The following is a 22,445-nucleotide window of genomic DNA, read 5'->3' on the forward strand; positions in this document are numbered from 1 at the left end:
CCCAGGTTATACCAGCTGTACATATATAATTATATACAGGAGATGCCCAGGTTATACCAGCTGTACATATATAACTATATACAGGAGATGCCCAGGTTATACCAGCTGTACATATATAATTATATACAGGAGATGCCCAGGTTATACCAGCTGTACATATATAATTATATACAGGAGATGCCCAGGTTATACCAGCTGTACATATATAATTATATACAGAAGATGCCCAGGTTATACCAGCTGTACAAATATAATTATATACAGGAGATGCCCAGGTTATACCAGCTGTACATATATAATTATATACAGGAGATGCCCAGGTTATACCAGCTGTACATATATAATTATATACAGAGGATGCCCAGCTTATACCAGCTGTACATATATAATTATATACAGAAGATACCCAGGTTATACCAGCTGTACATATATAATTATATACAGGAGATGCCCAGCTTATACCAGCTGTACATATATAATTATATACGGGAGATGCCCAGGTTACACCAGCTGTACATATATAATTATATACAGGAGATGCCCAGGTTACACCAGCTGTACATATATAATTATATACAGGAGATGCCCAGGTTATACCAGCTGTACATATATAATTATATACAGGAGATGCCCAGCTTATACCAGCTGTACATATATAATTATATACGGGAGATGCCCAGGTTATACCAGCTGTACATATATAATTATATACAGGAGATGCCCAGGTTATAGCAGCTGTACATATATAATTATATACAGGAGAGCCCAGGTTATAGCAGCTGTACATATATAATTATATACAGGAGATGCCCAGGTTATACCAGCTGTACATATATAATTATATACAGGAGATGCCCAGGTTATACCAGCTGTACATATATAATTATATACAGGAGATGCCCAGGTTATACCAGCTGTACATATAAAATTATATACAGGAGATGCCCAGATTATACCAGCTGTACATATATAATTATATACAGGAGATGCCCAGGTTATACCAGCTGTACAAATATAATTATATACAGGAGATGCCCAGGTTATACCAGCTGTACATATATAATTATATACAGAAGATACCCAGGTTATACCAGCTGTACATATATAATTATATACAGGAGATGCCCAGGTTATACCAGCTGTACATATATAATTATATACAGGAGATGCCCAGGTTATACCAGCTGTACAAATATAATTATATACAGGAGATGCCCAGGTTATACCAGCTGTACATATATAATTATATACAGAGGATGCCCAGGTTATACCAGCTGTACATATATAATTATATACAGGAGATGCCCAGGTTATACCAGCTGTACATATATAATTATATACAGAGGATACCCAGGTTATACCAGCTGTACATATATAATTATATACTGGAGATGCCCAGGTTATACCAGCTGTACATATATAATTATATACAGGAGATACCCAGGTTATACCAGCTGTACATATATAATTATATACAGGAGATACCCAGGTTATACCAGCTGTACATATATAATTATATACAGGAGATGCCCAGGTTATACCAGCTGTACATATATAATTATATACAGGAGATGTCCAGGTTATACCAGCTGTACAAATATAATTATATACAGGAGATGCCTGGGCAGGGGAGGATGGTCTGGACCCTCTGGCACATTGACCCGTCCGGATCCTCCTCCCCTTTGTTTCGGCAGAGAATCCCTCCATTGATTCTCTCCGGTATGGGGGGTCCTGTTGTGTTCGGGGTCCTTCCTAACAGAGACACTAAACATCCATAAGTGACTGCGGCCTGAGGAGCGCGGTGCTGCCATCACCAGATGCCGATGTCTCGGTGCCCCATCGCCATGGCGCCTGTTGCCAGGTTCCCGTAAGTAAAGTCTTCAGTTCAAAAACATAATAGTCAGAGTCGGAGCCGGCGACATCTCACTGCTCCCCGGCCGTCACCGCGGGGACCCCGCTCCCTACTCCACGGAGTCAACGGCGCCCCCCGTAATAGAGCCAGACACAGCGCCCCGTAATAGTGCCGGACACAGCGCCCCCGTAATAGAGGCAGACACAGTGCCTCCATAATAGAGGCAGACACAGCGCCCCATAATAGAGGCAGACACAGCGCCCCTGTAATAGAGGCGGACACAGCGCCCCGTAATAGAGCCAGACACAGCGCCCCGTAATAGAGCCGGACACAGCGCCCCCGTAATAGAGGCAGACACAGCGCCCCCGTAATAGAGGCAGACACAGCGCCCCCGTAATAGAGGCAGACACAGTGCCCCCGTAATAGAGGCAGACACAGTGCCTCCATAATAGAGGCAGACACAGCGCCCCATAATAGAGGCAGACACAGCGCCCCTGTAATAGAGGCGGACATAGCGCCCCCGTAATAAAGGCAGACACAGTGCCTCCATAATAGAGGCAGACACAGCGCCCCGTAATAGAGCCGGACACAGCGCCCCCGTAATAGAGGCAGACACAGTGCCTCCATAATAGAGGCAGACACAGCGCCCCATAATAGAGGCAGACACAGCGCCCCTGTAATAGAGGCGGACACAGCGCCCCGTAATAGAGCCAGACACAGCGCCCCGTAATAGAGCCGGACACAGCGCCCCCGTAATAGAGGCAGACACAGCGCCCCATAATAGAGGCAGACACAGCGCCCCTGTAATAGAGGCGGACACAGCGCCCCGTAATAGAGCCAGACACAGCGCCCCGTAATAGAGCCGGACACAGCGCCCCCATAAGAGGCAGACACAGCGCCCCCGTAATAGAGGCAGACACAGCGCCCCCGTAATAGAGGCAGACACAGCGCCCCCGTAATAGAGGCAGACACAGTGCCCCCGTAATAGAGGCAGACACAGTGCCTCCATAATAGAGGCAGACACAGCGCCCCATAATAGAGGCAGACACAGCGCCCCTGTAATAGAGGCGGACACAGCGCCCCCGTAATAAAGGCAGACACAGTGCCTCCATAATAGAGGCAGACACAGCGCCCCGTAATAGAGCCGGACACAGCGCCCCCGTAATAGAGGCAGACACAGTGCCTCCATAATAGAGGCAGACACAGCGCCCCATAATAGAGGCAGACACAGCGCCCCTGTAATAGAGGCGGACACAGCGCCCCGTAATAGAGCCAGACACAGCGCCCCGTAATAGAGCCGGACACAGCGCCCCCGTAATAGAGGCAGACACAGCGCCCCATAATAGAGGCAGACACAGCGCCCCTGTAATAGAGGCGGACACAGCGCCCCATAATAGAGCCAGACACAGCGCCCCGTAATAGAGCCGGACACAGCGCCCCCATAAGAGGCAGACACAGCGCCCCCGTAATAGAGGCAGACACAGCGCCCCCGTAATAGAGCTGGACACAGTGCCCCGTAATAGAGGCGGACACAGCGCCCCCATAATAGAGTCGGACACAGCGCCCCCGTAATAGAGGCAGACACAGCGCCTCCATAATAGAGCTGGACACAGCGCCCCCGTAATAGAGCCGGACACAGCGCCCCCGTAATAGAGCCGGACACAGCGCCCTCGTAATAGAGCCGGACACAGCGCCCCCGTAATAGAGGCAGACAGCGCCTCCGTAATAGAGCCGGACACAGTGCCCCGTAATAGAGGCAGACACAGCGCCCCCTTAATAGAGGCAGACACAGCGCCTCCATAATAGAGGCAGACACAGCGCCCCCGTAATAGAGCCAGACACAGCGCCCCCGTAATAGAGCTGGACACAGCGCCCCCGTAATAGAGCTGGACATAGCGCCCCCGTAATAGAGGCAGACACAGCGCCCCCGTAATAGAGGCAGACACAGCGCCCCCGTAATAGAGGCAGACAGCGCCTCCGTAATAGAGCCGGACACAGTGCCCCGTAATAGAGGCAGACACAGCGCCCCCTTAATAGAGGCAGACACAGCGCCTCCATAATAGAGGCAGACACAGCGCCCCCGTAATAGAGCCAGACACAGCGCCCCTGTAATAGAGCTGGACACAGCGCCCCCGTAATAGAGCTGGACATAGCGCCCCCGTAATAGAGGCAGACACAGCGCCCCCGTAATAGAGGCAGACACAGCGCCCCCGTAATAGAGCTGGACACAGCGCCCCCGTAATAGAGCTGGACATAGCGCCCCCGTAATAGAGGCAGACACAGCGCCCCCGTAATAGAGGCAGACACAGCGCCCCCGTAATAGAGGCAGACACAGCGCCCCCGTAATAGAGGCAGACACAGCGCCTCCGTAATAGAGGCAGACACAGCGCCCCCTTAATAGAGGCAGACACAGCGCCTCCATAATAGAGGCAGACACAGCGCCCCTGTAATAGAGCCAGACACAGCGCCCCCGTAATAGAGCTGGACACAGCGCCCCCGTAATAGAGGAAGACACAGTGCCCCGTAATAGAGCTGGACACAGTGCCCCGTAATAGAGCTGGACACAGTGCCCCGTAATAGAGGCAGACACAGCGCCCCCGTAATAGAGCCGGACACAGCGCCCCATAATAGAGTTGGACACAGCGCCCCCGTAATAGAGGCAGACACAGCGCCTCCGTAATAGAGCCGGACACAGCGCCCCCGTAATAGAGGCAGACAGCGCCTCCGTAATAGAGCCGGACACAGCGCCCCCGTAATAGAGCCGGACACAGCGCCCTGTAATACAGCCAGACAGAGCGCCCGCATAATACAGCCAGACACAGCGCCCCCATAATAGAGGCAGACACGTCACCCCCGTAATACAGCCAGACACAGCGCCCCCATAATAGAGGCAGACACATAGCCCCCGTAATACAGCCAGACACAGCGCCCCGTAATAAAGCGCCCCAATAATAGAGGCAGACACAGCGCCCCCATAACAGAGGCAGACACAGTGCCCCCATAACAGAGGCAGACACAGCGCCCCCATAACAGAGGCAGACACGGTGACCCCATAACAAAGGCAGACAATTACTTTACACTGCAGCTCTGACCTGGTGGGTTACACCTTCCTGCAGGACTGGAGATTGTGGCTTCCAGTGAAGACATTTGTAACCTCAGGTTGTTCCATGATACAATGTTACACTATGTAATTATAAAATAGGTGGAGTCAATGGTTCAGAGTCTGAGACCCCAAAGTGCAGCAGATGAGGAAACCCCTCATCTCCACCTCCCAGAGGAACCGGGGAGCAAAGGATCTGATTCCAGCTCTGGGAGTGAAATATAGTTCATCCAGCTGTCCGAGAGCGGAGGAGGAAGAGGGGCCGAGATAGGGCCGCAGACACCACCAAGGCACAAGAGGAGATCACAATGCACCCCAATGATGTACTGGATCAAAGGGGGGCTGAAAGCGGTAACAACCCTGAGTGTCAGTATCATTATCCTGTACCCCAAGTGTCAGTGTCATTATCCTGTACCCGGAGTGTCAGTGTCATTACCCTGTACCCCGAGTGTCAGTGTCATTATCCTGTACCCCGAGTGTCAGTGTCATTATCCTGTACCCCGAGTGTCAGTGTCATTATCCTGTACCCCGAGTGTCAGTGTCATTATCCTGTACCCCGAGTGTCAGTGTCATTACCCTGTACCCCGAGTGTCAGTACCATTATCCTGCACCCCGAGTGTCAGTACCATTATCCTGCACCCCGAGTGTCAGCGTCATTATCCTGTACCCTGAGTGTCAGTGTCATTATCCTGTACCCCGAGTGTCAGTGTCATTATCCTGTACCCTGAGTGTCAGCGTCATTATCCTGTACCCCGAGTATCAGCGTCATTATCCTGTACCCCGAGTGTCAGTGTCATTATCCTGAACCCCGAGTGTCATTATCCTGTACCCCGAGTGTCAGCGTCATTATCCTGTACCCCGAGTGTCAGCGTCATTATCCTGTACCCCGAGTGTCAGTGCCATTATCCTGTACCCAGAGTGTCAGCGTCATTATCCTGTACCCCGAGTGTCAGCGTCATTATCCTGTACCCCGAGTGTCAGCGTCATTATCCTGTACCCCGAGTGTCAATGTCATTATCCTGTACCCCGAGTGTCAGTGTCATTATCCTGTACTCCGAGTGTCAGCGTCATTATCCTGTACCCCGAGTGTCAGTGTCATTATCGTGTACCCCGAGTGTCATTATCCTGTACCCCGAGTATCATTATCCTGTACCCCGAGTGTCAGCGTCATTATCCTGTACCCCGAGTGTCAGCGTCATTATCCTGTACCCCGAGTGTCAGTGTCATTATCCTGTACCCCCAGTGTCAGTGTCATTATCCTGTACCCCCAGTGTCAGTGTCATTATCCTGTACCCTGAGTGTCAGCGTCATTATCCTGTACCCTGAGTGTCAGCGTCATTATCCTGTACCCTGAGTGTCAGCGTCATTATCCTGTACCCTGAGTGTCAGCGTCATTATCCTGTACCCTGAGTGTCAGCGTCATTATCCTGTACCCTGAGTGTCAGTGTCATTATCCTGTACCCCGACTGTCAGCGTCATTATCCTGTACCCCGAGTATCAGCGTCATTATCCTGTACCCCAAGTGTCATTATCCTGTACCCCGAGTGTCAGTACCCTGACTCCCAGCTCGCAGCAGTTGCAGTACCAGGTTTGGGATAGCTCGGGTGTACGGGGTGTCTGTGTTCTCACTCACCTGGTCATGTGTCTCCAGTTTTACGTCTTCTTGCACTGATTTCCTCAGAGTGTTGGCCGTGGAGACGCACTGATCGATGGACTCCGTCTTCTCCACTTTCACCTTCACGTCCTCCAGACTCAGAGAAGGTGTTTTTATCTCCTTCTCATCCTTGTCCAGCAGGTTACGAAGAATCTGGTCTTTGGAGTCCTTTTTCTCCACTTTTATCTCCGACGTGTTCCCTTGCGCCTGACTACTGCTGGACCCGGAGCTTTTCTTGTCGTGGTCTAAAGACAAAGTACTTATGTCCGAAGGACTCCCTTCTTGGAGGAGTCTGTGTAGCAATTTGTGCCTCTCCGTCAATGAGCTGTGAGATGAAGGACACGTCCCGCTGCTCGAGGAGGAACTTCCACAGCTCGAGTTGGAAACGACAGGACAAGTTAAAGGATCTCTACAGGTCAGGTCACCATCCCGCAACTTGTTCTCTGCAGTGGTTGCCAAGAGTTGTACAAGTTTTTGACTTGAAGCAGCCAAGGAACTTTTGCTATCTCCATCCCCAACCCGGTTGTCACCACCATTCCCAAGACCGTTGTCCTTGGGCTCCATTTTTATGGGCTGCATACTGAGTCTCCCTGGAGAGCTCTGGGACGAGACCTGTCGTAGGACAGGAGACGTGGTAGAATAAGTTGACTGGTTGGTAGGTCCATCGTTCATGCCCTGGGGATTAGAGAATAGTCTACCACTGTTGTTGGAGCACAGCCCACCCATCATGCCAGGAGATGGAGAAGAATACCCTACGGGGGTCATGGGTCCTTCGTTGAGTATAGGCATTGAGTTTGGTGGAATATTGGAGAAGGATCTGTTGGTATTGTTACAGCCGTTGCTGGAGATCCCCACCGGGGAGTGCATGGTAGGCATCGGGGGAGAAAAGGGATTACCTGAAGCTCGAGGCCGGGATACCAGACCTGGACTTCCTCGAGGTCTTGGAGACATGAAATGAGGAGGACTTATCCCTGGACTGCTCATGGGGGAACTGTTGAGGTTTAGATTGGTACTGTTTTGGGGTCCAGCCTGCCCCATGTTTAAGGCAACGTTGGTTCCCATCTGACTTCCAGGGGAACATCCATAGTTTGTTTGGCTGGTGTTGGAGCTGCTGATGTTATGAAGGCCAGTGACCGGCTGCTGGTTCATGATAGAGGTCAGCATGTTGCCACTGGATACAGAGGTGGTAGAAGAGAAGGGAACCCCCGGAGCTGGCGACATGGTGGAGTTAATTGAGGGGCTGAGTCGGGGTAGTGACATTCCTGAGTTAGTGTTGTCTTGTGTACAAAGAGAGCTTTGATCCCTAAAAAAAACACATAAAAGAGACGTAAGAAAACACAAGAAAACCAAGTGACGGGAGATCAACGACAAAAATGCTGGGAGGTGGAGCTCCCCTTTACGTCAACAGCAATGCAGGTCTGCGGTCACTTGCAAATCGCTCCATCACCTTTCAATGAAATGAATTCCCATGACGAAAGGCTGCATGTCAGGACTCTGAGGGTAGTACAGCTTGCACTTGGTGTGCGCGCTCAGCTCCGTCCCATCGCTCAGGGTGAACTTGTATGATGGACTGCAGGCCGTTCCCTTCATCATCACTGCGGAAGCAGAACGGAAGTGTAGGACGCATTAATACAGAAGCGTTACAGCCACTACTATACTCCAGAGCTGCACTCACTATTCTGCCAGAGATCTCAATGTACAGTGGGAAAATAAAGTATTTGATACGCTGCCAATTTTGCAGGTTTTCCCACCTACAAAGAAAGAATAAAATCCAGAAAATCCCATTGTAGGATTTTTACATAATTAAATTGCATTTTATTGCATGAAATAAGTATTTGATCACCGACCAACCAGCAAGAATTCTGTCTCTCTCAGACCTGTTAGTGTTTCTTTAAGAAGCCTCCTACTCTGCACTCATTACCTGTATTAATTGCACCTGTTTTATCTCGTTAACTGTATAAAAGACACCTGTCCACACACTCAATCAATCACAATCCAACCTCTCCACCATGGCCAAGACCAAAGAGCTGTCTAAGGACACCAGCGACAAAATTGTAGACCTGCACAAGGCTGGGATGGGCTACAGGACAATAGGCAAGCAGCTTGGTGAGAAGGCAACAACTGTTGGCACAATTATTAGAATATGGAAGAAACACAAGATGACTGTCAGTCTTCCTCGGTCTAGGGCTCCATGCAGAATATCGCCTCGTGGGGTAAGGATGATTCTGAGAAAGGTCAGGAATCAGCCCAGAACTACCCAGGAGGACCTGGTCAATGACCTGAAGAGAGCTGGAACCACAGTCTCAAACATTACCGTTAGTAACACACTACGCCGTCATGGATTAAAATCCTGCAGGGCAGGCAAGGTCCCCCTGCTCACGCCAGCACTTGTCCAGGCCCGTTTGAAGTTCACCAATGACCATCTGGATGATCCAGAGGAGGCACGGGAGAAGGTCATGTGGTCAGTTGAGACCAGAGTAGAACTTTTTGGTATCAACTCCACTCGCCGTGTTTGGAGGAAGAAGAAGGATGAGTACAACCTCAAGAACACTGTCCCAAAAGTGAAGCACGGTGGGGGAAACATCATACTTTGGAGGCGCTTTTCTGCAAAGAGGACAGGACGACTGCACCGTATTGAAGGGGGGAAAGATGGGGTCATGTATCGAAGGATTTTGGCCAACAACCTCCTTCCCTCAGTAAGAGCGTTGAAAATGGGTCGTGGCTGGGTCTTCCAGCATGACAATAACCTGAAACACACACCACACCTAGGGCAACTAAGGAGCGGCTCCATAAGAAGCATTTCAAGGTCCTGGAGTGGCCTAGCCAGTCTCCAGACCTGAACCCAATAGAAAATCTTCGGAGGGAGCTGAAATTCAATGTTACCCAGCGACAGCCCCGAAACCTGAAAGATCTGGAGAAGATCAGTATGGGGGAAGGGGCCAAAATCCCTGCTGCAGTGTGTGCAAACCTGGTGAAGAACTACAGGAAACGTCTGACCTCTGTAATTGTAAAAAAGACTTTTCCATTCTTTGTAGGTGGGGAAACTTGCAAAATCGGCAGTGTATCAACGACTTATTTTCACCACTGCGTATATATATATATAAATATATACATACATACATTACTAATCCTGCACTGAGCGTATGTACACAGTGACTGCACCTGCAGAATAGTGAGTGCAGCTCTGGAGTATAATACAGGATGTAACTCAGGATCAGTACAGGATCAGTAATGTAATGTATGTACACAGTGACTGCACCAGCAGAATAGTGAGTGCAGCTCTGGGGTATAATACAGGATGTAACTCAGGACCAGTACAGGATCAGTAATGTAATGTATGTACACAGTGACTGCACCAGCAGAATAGTGAGTGCAGCTCTGGAGTATAATACAGGATGTAACTCAGGATCAGTACAGGATCAGTAATGTAATGTATGTACACAGTGACTGCACCAGCAGAATAGTGAGTGCAGCTCTGGAGTATAATGCAGGATCAGTAACGTTATGTCTACATGGAGGGGACTTCTGTACGGACACCCTATGTCTCTTGTGCACTCACCTTCTTGAAAAAGTTGTTTGGCGTAAGACGGTTCTGTACCCTGAGCTTGGAAGAAAGCATAGATACATTTTCTCACCAGGTCTTCCCACCCTGTGCTGCCAGAAGCTCTCAGTGTACTAGTATCAATGGAGATGATTTTTCCTAAAAATAAATAAATAAATAATAAATAAGCCATTGATGCCGTAGCCGGACTGCGTCTCCTGTTATTGTCTCCCATAATTACACACAATGGCATTTATAGTTGGGATTCGGCCACCGCAGCCTCTCGGAGCAGAGATTTCTGGATAAGGGGAGAAGGTTTATGAGCCGCTGTTTACACAACCTCTCGGCCGCTCTGTCACTGCGCCAATGGAAATAAGTGGAGAATGAAACGTCTCTCATCCGTGTTTGCAGACAGAGCTGTGATATCAATTTGTCACTTGTCAGCTGCAGTCTATGGAGGTGTGAAGACTGAGCACAACATCGGAGCAAGGCAGATGTGCTGATCCCAAGAGCTAACAATCGTCATGTATCAATGTATTCTTCCTAAATTGATACAATGTAACCAGGATCTAATGAGAGGAATTCAGGGGAAAAACACCGCCATACATCTTTCTATAGCAGTATGGTGCACCTCTGAGTGCCCCGAGGTGCAAACACTGCGGTTACATTATGCATATGGCGTGTAATCGAGACGAGGAGGCCTTAGTGAGGGGCAGAGGTTCCCAGGACCAGGAAATATTCTCACCATTCTAATTTTTCCCCAAGAATCTAAGATGATTATAACCTTTATTTCTGCCACCACTAGGGGGAGCTCACTAATAGTGGTATATATCTGTATGTAGTGAGCTCCCCCTAGTGGTAGCTGTATAAATTTGTATGTAATGAGCTCCCATAGTGGTGGCTGTATATATTGGTTGGTAATGAGCTCCCTCTAGTGGTGGCTGTATAAATCTGTATGTAATGAGCTCCCTCTAGTGGTGGCTGTATACATCTGTATTTAGTGTGCTCCCTCTAGTGGGAGCTGTATAAATCTGTATTTAGTGAGCGCCCTCTAGTGGTGTCTGTATAAATCTGTATGTAGTGAGCTCCCTCTAGTGGTGGCTGTATAAATCTGTATGTAGTGAGCTCCCTCTAGTGGTGACTGTATAAATCTGTATTTAGTGAGCTCCCTCTAGTGGTGACTGTGTAAATTTGTATGTAATGAGCTCCCTCTAGAGGTGACTGTATAAATCTGTGTGTAGTAAAGTCCCCCTAGTGGTGGATGTATTTATCTTTATGTAGTGAGCCCCCTTTAGTGGTGGCTGTATAAATCTGTATTTAATGAGCTCCCCCTAGTGGTGCCTTTATAAATCTGTATGTAGAGAGCTCCCTCTAGTGGTGGCTGTATAAATCTGTATGTAGTGAGCTCCACCTAGTGGTGACTTTATAAATCTGTATGTAATGAGCTCCCTCTAGTGGTGGCTGTATAAATCTGTATGTAGTGAGCTCCCTCTAGTGGTGGCTGTATAAATCTGTATGTAGCGAGCTCCCTCTAGTGGTGGCTGTATAAATCTGTATGTAGTGAGCTCCCCCTAGTGGTGACTGTATAATCTGTATGTAGTGAGCTCCCTCTAGTGGTGACTGTATAATCTGTATTTAGTGTGCTCCCTCTAGTGGTGACTGTATAAATCTGTATTTAGTGAGCTCCTTCTAGTGGTGGCTGTATAAATCTGTATGTATTGAGCTCCCTCTAGTGGTGGCTGTATAAATCTGTATGTAGTGAGCTCCCTCTAGTGGTGGCTGTATAAATCTGTATGTAGCGAGCTCCCTCTAGTGGTGGCTGTATAAATCTGTATGTAGTGAGCTCCCCCTAGTGGTGACTGTATAATCTGTATGTAGTGAGCTCCCTGTAGTGGTGACTGTATAAATCTGTATTTAGTGTGCTCCCTCTAGTGGTGACTGTATAAATCTGTATTTAGTGAGCTCCTTCTAGTGGTGGCTGTATAAATCTGTATGTAGTGAGCTCCCTCTAGTGGTGGCTGTATAAATCTGTATGTAGTGAGCTCCCCCTAGTGGTGGCTGTATAAATCTGAAATCTGTATGTAGCGAGCTCCCCCTAGTGGTGACTGTATAAATCTGTATTTAATGAGCTCCCCCTAGTGGTGGCCCTCTAAATCTGTATGTAGAGAGCTCCCCCTAGTGGTGACTGTATAAATCTGTATGTAGTGTGCTCCCCCTAGTGGTGGATGTATAAATCTATATGTATTGAGCTCCCTCTAGTGGTGACTGTAGGTGGACAGAATTCCATTATTGATCTCTATGTCTGCGTGTAGGGAGGCAGGAGATTTTGCGGGTTATTCACTGTTTGTAAAGTCCTGGATTATCCATGCTTTGGGATGGAGGGGGGCGTATTTTGTTGTTTCCACTGTGGACGCCCTTCTTGTCTTCTCTGACATGTCTGCATTTGCCCCTGAGTATAGTTATACATGGGACTCTTGGGAATCCTGGTACAAATGTTGCGCCGTGCCCCATGTGCCTGCACCTCACCATGGCATGCCGCCTCTACATATCAGAGCCAGGATACTGCAGATCCATGGGGGTCACCTTGCAGGTTTGGTCTATGAGTTCACAGTGGGAGCAGCAGCACCATTTATTCTAACAGAACTGGATTACCGGCGCCCCTAGTGGTGACATAGATTACTGCTCATTTTTTGCCATTACAACAAAGCCCCTCTCAGGCAGCGGGATAATGATTGTATTCAGCGTGAAGCTGCGGACAACACATACATTGTACATAGGAACCTCAATGTCTCATAATAAAGTGATAAATGACGCCGGGATCCAAGAGCCTTTGTCCACAGGAATCGCGCTGAACAGCTGACATATTTCATTCCTGTAACAATGGGGGCATTATGGCTACATACTAGGTGGGTTCATGGTGCCAAGTGCTAGTCTTAGCAAGATACCTTGGACCTGGGATTGAGATACGAGGGGGGTAAACAGCGCCTGCATGGGGCGTCACACACCTGTCAGGCCCCCTCTATATACTGCTTATAAATCTGTCTACAGAGGCTCCCCCTAGTGGTGACTGCTGACTGACAGAATATCTGACTTAGAGCCGGAGGGCAGCGGGGGGCATCCTGATGAGCCTGGTGTATTGCCCCTTCGCTCCCGTCCTCTCACCTGTAGCATCTTGCTTGGTCATGAAAGATTCTAGCGAGGTGATGGGTGAGGGCCGAGGTAATCTCCGAGCTATGCAGATGAGACAGGACTGGAAATCTGTGAGGAGGGAAAGAGATGGGTTAGTGCAGCCGTCCATGCACAGCGTGTACTGGAAAGTGACTGTATGTGGAGGAGATGGCACTGCGCAGGGGCGGTACTGAGAGCCGCGGGGACAGTACTACAATGTGACTGCACTTGGGAGGAGTTGTATTGGGCAGGGGCTATACTGGGAAGGGGCTGTACAGGGGGCTGTACTGGGAAGGGGCTGTACAGGGGGCTGTACTGGGAAGGGGCTGTACTAGGAAGGGGCTGTACTAGGAAGGGACTGTACTAGGAAGGGACTGTACCAGGAAGGGTCTGTACCGGGAAGGGGCTGTACAGGGAAGGGGCTGCACAGGGAAGGGGCTGTACAGGGGGCTATACTGGGAAGGGGCTGTACAGGGGGCTGTACTGGGAAGGGGCTGTACTAAGAAGGGGCTGTACCGAGAAGAGGCTGTACCGGGAAGGGGCTGTACAGGGGGCTGTACTGGGAAGGGGCTGTACAGGGGGCTGTACTGGGAAGGGGCTGTACTAAGAAGGGGCTGTACTAGGAAGGGGCTGTACAGGGAAGGTGCTGTACCGAGAAGAGGCTGTACCGGGAAGGGGCTGTACAGGGGGCTGTACTGGGAAGGGGCTGTACAGGGGGCTGTACTGGGAAGGGGCTGTACAGGGGGCTGTACTGGGAAGGGGCTGTACAAGGAAGGGGCTGTACAGGGAAGGGGCTGTACAAGGAAGGGGCTGTACAGGGAAGGGGCTGTACAGGGAAGGGGCTGTACAGGGGGCTGTACTGGGAAGGGGCTATACAGGGGGCTGTACTGGGAAGGGGCTGTACTAGGAAGGGGCTGTACCGAGAAGACGCTGTACAGGGAAGGGGCTGTACAGGGAAGGGACTGTACCGGGAAGGGGCTGTACAGGGAAGGGGCGGTACCGGGAAGGGGCTGTACCGGGAAGGGGCTGTACCGGGAAGGGGCTGTACAGGGAAGGGGCTGTACAGGGAAGGGGCTGTACAGGGAAGGGGCTGTACCGGGAAGGGGCTGTACCGGGAAGGGGCTGTACAGGGAAGGGGCTGTACAGGGAAGGGGCTGTACCGGGAAAGGGCTGTACCGGGAAAGGGCTGTACCGGGAAAGGGCTGTACCGGGAAGGGACTGTACGGGGAAGGGACTGTACGGGGCAGGGGCTGTACAGGGAAGGGGCTGTACTGGGAAGGGGCTGTACTGGGAAGGGGCTGTACGGGGAAGGGGCTGTACAGGGAAGGGGCTGTACGGGGAAGGGGCTGTACGGGGAAGGGGCTGTATGGGGAAGGGGCTGTACGGGGAAGGGGCTGTACGGGGAAGGGGCTGTACAGGGCAGGGGCTGTACAGGGAAGGGGCTGTACTGGGAAGGGGCTGTTCAGGGAAGGGGCTGTTCAGGGAAAGGGCTGTTCAGGGAAGGGGCTGTACTGGGCAGGATGTGTTTGGGAAAGGGCGTGTGCAGGGCAGGGCAAGGCGTGTAAGGGGCAAGGTGTGTATGGGGCAGGGCTTGTATGGGAAGGGTGTGTACGGGACAGTGCATATACAGGACAGGGAGTGCGGGACAGGGTGCATACGAGGCAGGGCTTGTACTGGGAAGGTCATCTACGGGACTGGGCGTGTACAGGGCAGGGCTTGTACGGGGCAGGGCGTGTAGGGGGTAAGGCATGTATGGGGCAGGGCTTTTAAGGGGCAGGGCGTCTACAGAGCAGGGCGTGTACAGAGCAGAGCTTGTATGGGGCAGGGCATGTACAGGACAGGGCAGGATGTGTATGGGGAAGGACGTGTACGGGGCAGAGTGTGTACGGGGAAGGGCGTGTACGGGACAGAGAGTGTACGGGGTAGAGTGTGTACGGGGAAGGGCAAATACGGGGCAGAGCGTGTACGGGCATAGATTGTACTAAACCTTATAATTATGGCCGCCTTTACTAACATTGTTGATATCATCACTCCTCCCTCAACCTGTTACAGTAACACCCAAACCCACTCCTGAATCACCATTGCTCTAGAGAATGGGGGCTGTTTAACGGGGACTAAATGAGTGGATGAGTTTGGTGAAAGTGGCGGGGCTGGAGGACGGCATAGTGGAGGAGGGCAGAATAGGGGAGGAGAACGGGATAGTGGAGGAGGACGGGATAGTGGAAGACGGAGGGATAGTGAAGGAGGAAGGGATAGTGGAGGAGGACAGGATAGTGGAGGAGGACGGGATAGTAGAGGAGGACGGGATAGTGGAGGAGGACGGGACAGTGGAGGAGGACGGGACAGTGAAGGAGGATGGGATAGTGGAGGAAGGGATAGTGGAGAAGGATGGTATAGTGCAGGAGGACGGGATAGTGGAGGAGGATGGGATAGTGGAAGAGGGCGGGATAGTGGAAGAGGGCGGGATAGTGAAGGAGGATGGGATAGTGAAGGAGGATGGGATAGTGGAGGAGGACAGAATAGTGGAGGAGGGCGGGATAGTGGAGGAGGGCGGGATAGTGGAGGACGGGATAGTGGAGAACGGGATAGTGGAGAACGGGATAGTGGAGGACGGGAGAGTGGAAGAGGAAGGAATAGTGGAGGAGGATGGGATAGTGCAGGAGGACGTAATATTGGAGGAGGACGGGATAGTGGAGCAGGATGGGATAGTGGAGGAGGACAGAATAGTGGAGGTGGACGGGATAGTGAAGGAGAACGGGATAGTGGAGGAGGACGGGATAGTGGAGGAGGACGGGATAGTGGAGGAGGACGGGATAGTGGAAGACGGGATAGTGGAGGACGGGATAGTGGAGAAGGACGGGATAGTGGAGGAGGACGGGATAGTGGAGGAGGACGGGATAGTGGAGGAGGACGGGATAGTGGAGGAGGAGGACGAGATAGAGGAGGATGGGACAGTGGAGAACGGTACAGTGGAGGAGGACGGGACAGTGGAAGAGGACGGAACAGTGGAGGAGGACGGAACAGTGGAGGAGGACGGAACAGTGGAGGAGGACGGAACAGTGGAGGAGGGGGGATAGTGGTGGAGGACGGGATAGTGGAGGAGGATGGGATAGTGGAGGAGGGCGGGATAGTGGAGGAGGACGGGATAGTAGAGGAGGGCGGGATAGTGGAGGAGGGCGGGATAGTAGAGGAGGGCGGGATAGTGGAGGAGGACGGGATAGTGGAGGAGGACGGGATAGTGGAGGAGGACGGGACAGTGGAGGAGGATGGGACAGTGGAGGACGGGACAGTGGAGGAGGACGGGACAGTGGAGGAGGTAGAGATAGTGGAGAAGGATGGGATAGTGGAGGAGGACGGGATAGTGGAGGAGGACGGGATAGTGGAGGAGGACGGGATAGTGGAGGAGGACTGAATAAAGGAGGAGGATGAGATAGTAGAGGAGGATGGGACAGTGGAGGAGAACGGTACAGTGGAGGAGAATGGGACAGTGGAGGAGGACGGAACAGTGGAGGAGGACCGAATAGTGGAGGAGGGGGGATAGTGGTGGAGGACGGGACAGTGGAGGAGGAAGAGATAGTGGAAGAGGACGGGATAGTGGAGGAGGACGGGATAGTGGAGGAGGACGGGATAGTGGAGGAGGACGGGATAGTGGAGGAGGACGGGACAGTGGAGGAGGACGGGACAGTGGAGGAAAGGACAGTGGAGGAGGAAGAGATAGTGGAGGAGGACGGGATAGTGGAGGAGGGCGGGATAGTGGAGGAGGACGGGATAGTGGAGGACGGGACAGTGGAGGAGGACGGGTCAGTGGAGGAGGACGGGATAGCGGAGGAGGATGGGACAGTCGAGGAGGACGGGACAGTGGAGGAGGGCGGGATAGTAGAGGATGGGATAGTGGAGGAGGATGGGATAGTGGAGGAGGACGGGACAGTAGAGGAGGATGGGACAGTGGAGGAGGATGGGACAGTGGAGGAGGGCGGGACAGTGGAGGAGGGCGGGACAGTGGAGGAGGGCGGGACAGTGGAGGAGGGGGGGACAGTGGAGGAGGGGGGGACAGTGGAAGAGAGTGGGACAGTGGAGGAGGACGGTATAGTGGAGGAGGGCGGGACAGTGGAGGAGGACGGGACAGTGGAGGAGGACGGGACAGTGGAGGAGGACGGTATAGTGGAGGAGGGCGGGACAGTGGAGGAGGACGGGACAGTGGAGGAGGACGGTATAGTGGAGGAGGGCGGGATAGTGGAGGAGGGCGTGATAATGGTGGAGGGCGGGATAGTGGAGGAGGGCGGGATAGTGGAAGAGGGCAGGATAGTGGAGGAGGGCGGGATAGTGGAAGAAGGCGGGATAGTGGAAGAGGGCAGGATAGTGGAGGAGGGCGGGATAGTGGAGGAGGGGGGGATAGTGGAAGAGGGCGGGATAGTGGAGGAGGGCGGGATAGTGGAGCAGGGCGGGAGAGTGGAGGAGGGAGGGATAGTATAGGAGGATGGTATAAAGGAGGAGGGCGGGATAGTGGAGGAGGACAGTATAGAGGAGGAGGACGGGATAGTGGAGGAAGATGGTATAGAGGAGGAGGGCGGTATAGAGGAGGAGGACGGTAGAGGAGGAGGACGGGATAGTGAAGGAGGACGGGATAGTGAAGGAGGATGGGATAGTGGAGGAGGGCGGGATAGTGGAGGACGGGATAGTGGAGAACGGGATAGTGGAGAACGGGATAGTGGAGGAGGGGATAGTGGAAGAGGAAGGAATAGTGGAGGAGGATGGGACAGTGCAGGAGGACGTAATATTGGAGGAGGACGGGATAGTGGAGCAGGATGGGATAGTGGAGGAGGACAGAATAGTGGAGGAGGACGGGATAGTGGAGGAGGACGGGATAGTGGAAGACGGGATAGTGGAGGACGGGATAGCAGAGGAGGGCAGGATAGTGGAGGAGGACGGGATAGTGGAGGAGGACGGGATAGTGGAGGAGGACTGAATAAAGGAGGAGGACGAGATAGCAGAGGAGGATGGGACAGTGGAGGAGAGCGGTACAGTGGAGGATGACGGGACAGTGGAGGAGGACGGGACAGTGGAGGAGGACCGAATAGTGGAGGAGGGGGGATAGTGGTGGAGGACGGGATAGTGGAGGAGGATGGGATAGTGGAGGAGGGCGGGATAGTGGAGGAGGGCGGGATAGTGGAGGAGGGCGGGATAGTAGAGGAGGGTGGGATAGTGGAGGAGGACTGGATAGTGGAGGAGGACGGAACAGTGGAGGAGGATGGGACAGTGGAGGACGGGACAGTGGGGGAGGAAGAGATAGTGGAGGAGGACGGGATAGTGGAGGAGGACGGGATAGTGGAGGAGGACGGGATAGTGGAGGAGGACGGGATAGTGGAGAAGGACGGGATAGTGGAGGAGGACGGGATAGTGGAGGAGGACGGGACAGTGGAGGAGGACGGGACAGTGGAGGAGGACAGGACAGTGGAGGAGGGCGGGATAGCGGAGGAGGGCGGGATAGTGGAGGAGGACGGGACAGTCGAAGAGGACGGGACAGTGGAGGAGGGCGGGATAGTGGAGGAGGGCGGGATAGTGGAGGAGGACTGAATAGTGGAGGAGGGCGGGATAGTGGAGGAGGATGGGATAGTGGAGAACGGGATAGTGGAGGAGGACGGGATAGTGGAGGAGGGCGGGATAGTGGAGGAGGGCGGGATAGTGGAGGATGGTATAGTGGAAGAGGGCGGGATAGTGGAGGAGGACGGGACAGTGGAGGAGGACGGGATAGTGGAGGAGGACGGGACAGTGGAGGAGGACGGGACAGTGGAGGAGGACGGGACAGTGGATGAGGGCAGGACAGTGGAGGAGGGCGGGACATTGGAGGAGGACGGAACAGTGGAGGAGGACGGAACAGTGGAGGAGGACGGAACAGTGGAGGAGGATGGGAAAGTGGAGGAGGGCGGGATAGTGGAGGAGGGCGGGATAGTGGAGGAGGGCGGGATAGTGGAGGAGGGCGAGATAGTGGAGGAGGGCGAGATAGTGGAGGAGGGCGAGATAGTGGAGGAGGGCGGGATAGTAGAGGAGGACGGGACAGTGGAGGAGGATGGTATAGATGAGGAGGAAGGGATAGTGGAGGAGGACGGTATAGAGGAGGAGGACGGTATAGAGGAGGAGGGCGGGATAGTGGAGGAGGACGGTATAGAGGAGGAGGGCGGGATAGTGGAGGAGGACGGTATAGAGGAGGAGGACGGGATAGATTAGGACGACGGTATAGAGGAGGCGGACGGTATAGAGGAGGCGGACGGTATAGAGGAGGAGGACGGGATAGTGGAGGAGGACGGTATAGAGGAGGAGGACGGTATAGAGGAGGAGGACGGTATAGAGGAGGAGAACGAGATAGTGGAGGAGGACGGGATAGTGGAGGAGGGCTACTGCTGCCGCTGCAGGAAGCTGATTAGTCTGAGACCTGTTAGACGGAGGTGAGGCCAGAGACAAATGACATAAAATAAATACATAAAATACAAATAAACTAAGATCCATAACCTAACACACCCCAGACCAGACTCCTAACCTAACACACCCCAGACCAGACTCCTAACCTAACACACCCCAGACCAGACTCCTAACCTAACACAGACCCCAGACCAGACTCCTAACCTAATACAGACCCCAGACCAGACCCCTAACCTAATACAGACCCCAGACCAGACCCCTAACCTAATACAGAGCCCAGACCAGACTCCTAACCTAACACAGACCCCAGACCAGACTCCTAACCTAATACAGACCCCAGACCAGACCCCTAACCTAATACAGAGCCCAGACCAGACCCTTTACCTAACACAGACCCCAGACCAGACCCTTTACCTAACACAGACCCCAGACCAGACTCCTAACCTAATAAAGACCCCAGACCAGACTCCTAACCTAATACAGACCCCAGACCAGACCCCTAACCTAATACAGAGCCCAGACCAGACCCTTTACCTAACACAGACCCCAGACCAGACCCTTTACCTAACACAGACCCCAGACCAGACTCCTAACCTAATACAGACCCCAGACCAGACTCCTAACCTAATACAGACCCCAGACCAGACCCCTAACCTAATACAGAGCCCAGACCAGACCCTTTACCTAACACAGACCCCAGACCAGACTCCTAACCTAATACAGACCCCAGACCAGACCCCTAACCTAATACAGAGCCCAGACCAGACTCCTAACCTAATACAGAGCCCAGACCAGACCCCTAACCTAATACAGAGCCCAGACCAGACCCCTAACCTAATACAGAGCCCAGACCAGACCCCTAACCCAACAAAGACCCCAGACCAGACCCCTAACCTAATACAGAGCCCAGAACAGACCCCTAACCTAACACAGACCCCAGACCAAACCCTTAGCCAAATACAGAGCCCAGACCAGACCCCTAACCTAACACAGACCCCAGACCAGACTCCTAACCTAATACAGAGCCCAGACCAGACCCCTAACCTAATACAGAGCCCAGACCAGACCCCTTACCTAATACAGAGCCCAGAACAGACCCCTAACCTAACACAGACCCCAGACCAAACCCTTAGCCAAATACAGAGCCCAGACCAGACCCCTAACCTAACACAGACCCCAGACCAGACTCCTAACCTAATACAGAGCCCATACCAGACTCCTAACCTAATACAGAGCCCAGACCAGACCCCTAAACTAATACAGACCCCAGACCTGACCCCTAACCTAATACAGACCCCAGACCAGACTCCTAACCTAATACAGAGCCCATACCAGACTCCTAACCTAATACAGAGCCCAGACCAGACCCCTAACCTATTACAGAGCCCAGACCAGACCTCTAACCTAATACAGAGCCCAGACCAGACTCCTAACCTAATACAGAGCCCAGACCAGACCCATAAACTAATACAGACCCCAGACCTGACCCCTAACCTAATACAGACCCCAGACCAGACTCCTAACCTAATACAGAGCCCATACCAGACTCCTAACCTAATACAGAGCCCAGACCAGACCCCTAACCTATTACAGAGCCCAGACCAGACCTCTAACCTAACACAGACCCCAGACCAGACCTCTAGCCAAATGCAGAGCCCAGACCAGACTCCTAACCTAATACAGAGCCCATACCAGTCTCCTAACCTAATACAGAGCCCAGACCAGACCCCTAACCTAATACAGACCCCAGACCAGACCCCTAGCCAAATACAGAGCCAAGACCAGACCCCTAGCCAAATACAGACCCCAGACCAGTCTCATAACCTAATACAGAGCCCAGACCAGACCCCTAGCCTAATACACATCCAAGACCCCCTAACCTAATACAGACCCCAGACCAGAACCCTAACCTAATACTGACCCTAGACTAGACTGCTAACCTAATACAGACCCCAGGCCAGACCCCTTACCTAATATAGACCCCAGACCAGACCACTTACCTAATACAGACCCCAGACCAGACCCCTAACCTAATACAGACCCCAGAACAGACCCCTAACCTAATACAGAGCCCAGACCAGACCCCTAAACTAATACAGAAACCAGACCCCTAACCTAAAACAGAACCCAGACCAGACCCTAAACTAATACAGACCACAGACCAAAGCCCAAAACTAATACAGACCCCAGACCAGACCCCTAACCTAATACAGAACCCAGACCAGACCCCTAGCCTAATACAGACCCCAAATCAGACCCCTAGCCTAATGCATACTCCAGACCAGACCTCTAAACTAATACAGAACCCAGACCAGACCCTGAACTTTTTATAGACCACAAACCAGACCGCTAACCTAATACAGACACCAGACCCCTAAACTAATACGGACCCCAGATCAGACCCCTAAACTAATACTGACCCCAGACCAGACCCCTAAACTAATACAGACCCCAGACCAGACCCCTAAACTAATACAGAGCCCAGGCCAGACCCCTAACCTAATACAGAGCCCAGGCCAGACGCCTAACCTAATCCAGACCCCAGACCAGACCCCTAGCCTAAAACAGAGCACAGACCAGACCCCTAACCTAATACAGAGCCCAGACCAGACCCCTAACCTAATACAGAGCCCAGACCAGACCCTAACCTAATACAGACCCCAGACCAGACCCCTAAACTAATACAGACCCCAGACCAGACCCCTAAACTAAT

The 22,445-nt window shown here is 52.3% G+C and overlaps 1 protein-coding gene across 11 annotated transcripts in view; it reads right to left on the bottom strand.

Moving 5' to 3' along the window:
• Positions 1-22,445, bottom strand: part of NCOA1 (nuclear receptor coactivator 1) — a 503,045-nt gene that overhangs the window by 63,070 nt on the left and 417,530 nt on the right. For all 11 annotated transcript variants that reach the window (XM_073673858.1, XM_073673861.1, XM_073673867.1 and 8 more), the window contains 4 exons: positions 13,310-13,405; positions 10,166-10,306; positions 8,054-8,201; positions 6,586-7,909 (listed from right to left, as the gene is read on the bottom strand). In XM_073673858.1, coding sequence (XP_073529959.1) covers positions 6,586-7,909; positions 8,054-8,201; positions 10,166-10,306; positions 13,310-13,405 — 1,709 coding nt within the window. The remainder of the gene's footprint in view (positions 1-6,585; positions 7,910-8,053; positions 8,202-10,165; positions 10,307-13,309; positions 13,406-22,445) is intronic.

Source organism: Phyllobates terribilis, unplaced genomic scaffold (genome assembly GCF_046119375.1).
Source record: "Phyllobates terribilis strain yellow unplaced genomic scaffold, ASM4611937v1 Scaffold_3__8_contigs__length_932513732, whole genome shotgun sequence".
Taxonomy (NCBI): Eukaryota; Metazoa; Chordata; class Amphibia; order Anura; family Dendrobatidae; genus Phyllobates; species Phyllobates terribilis.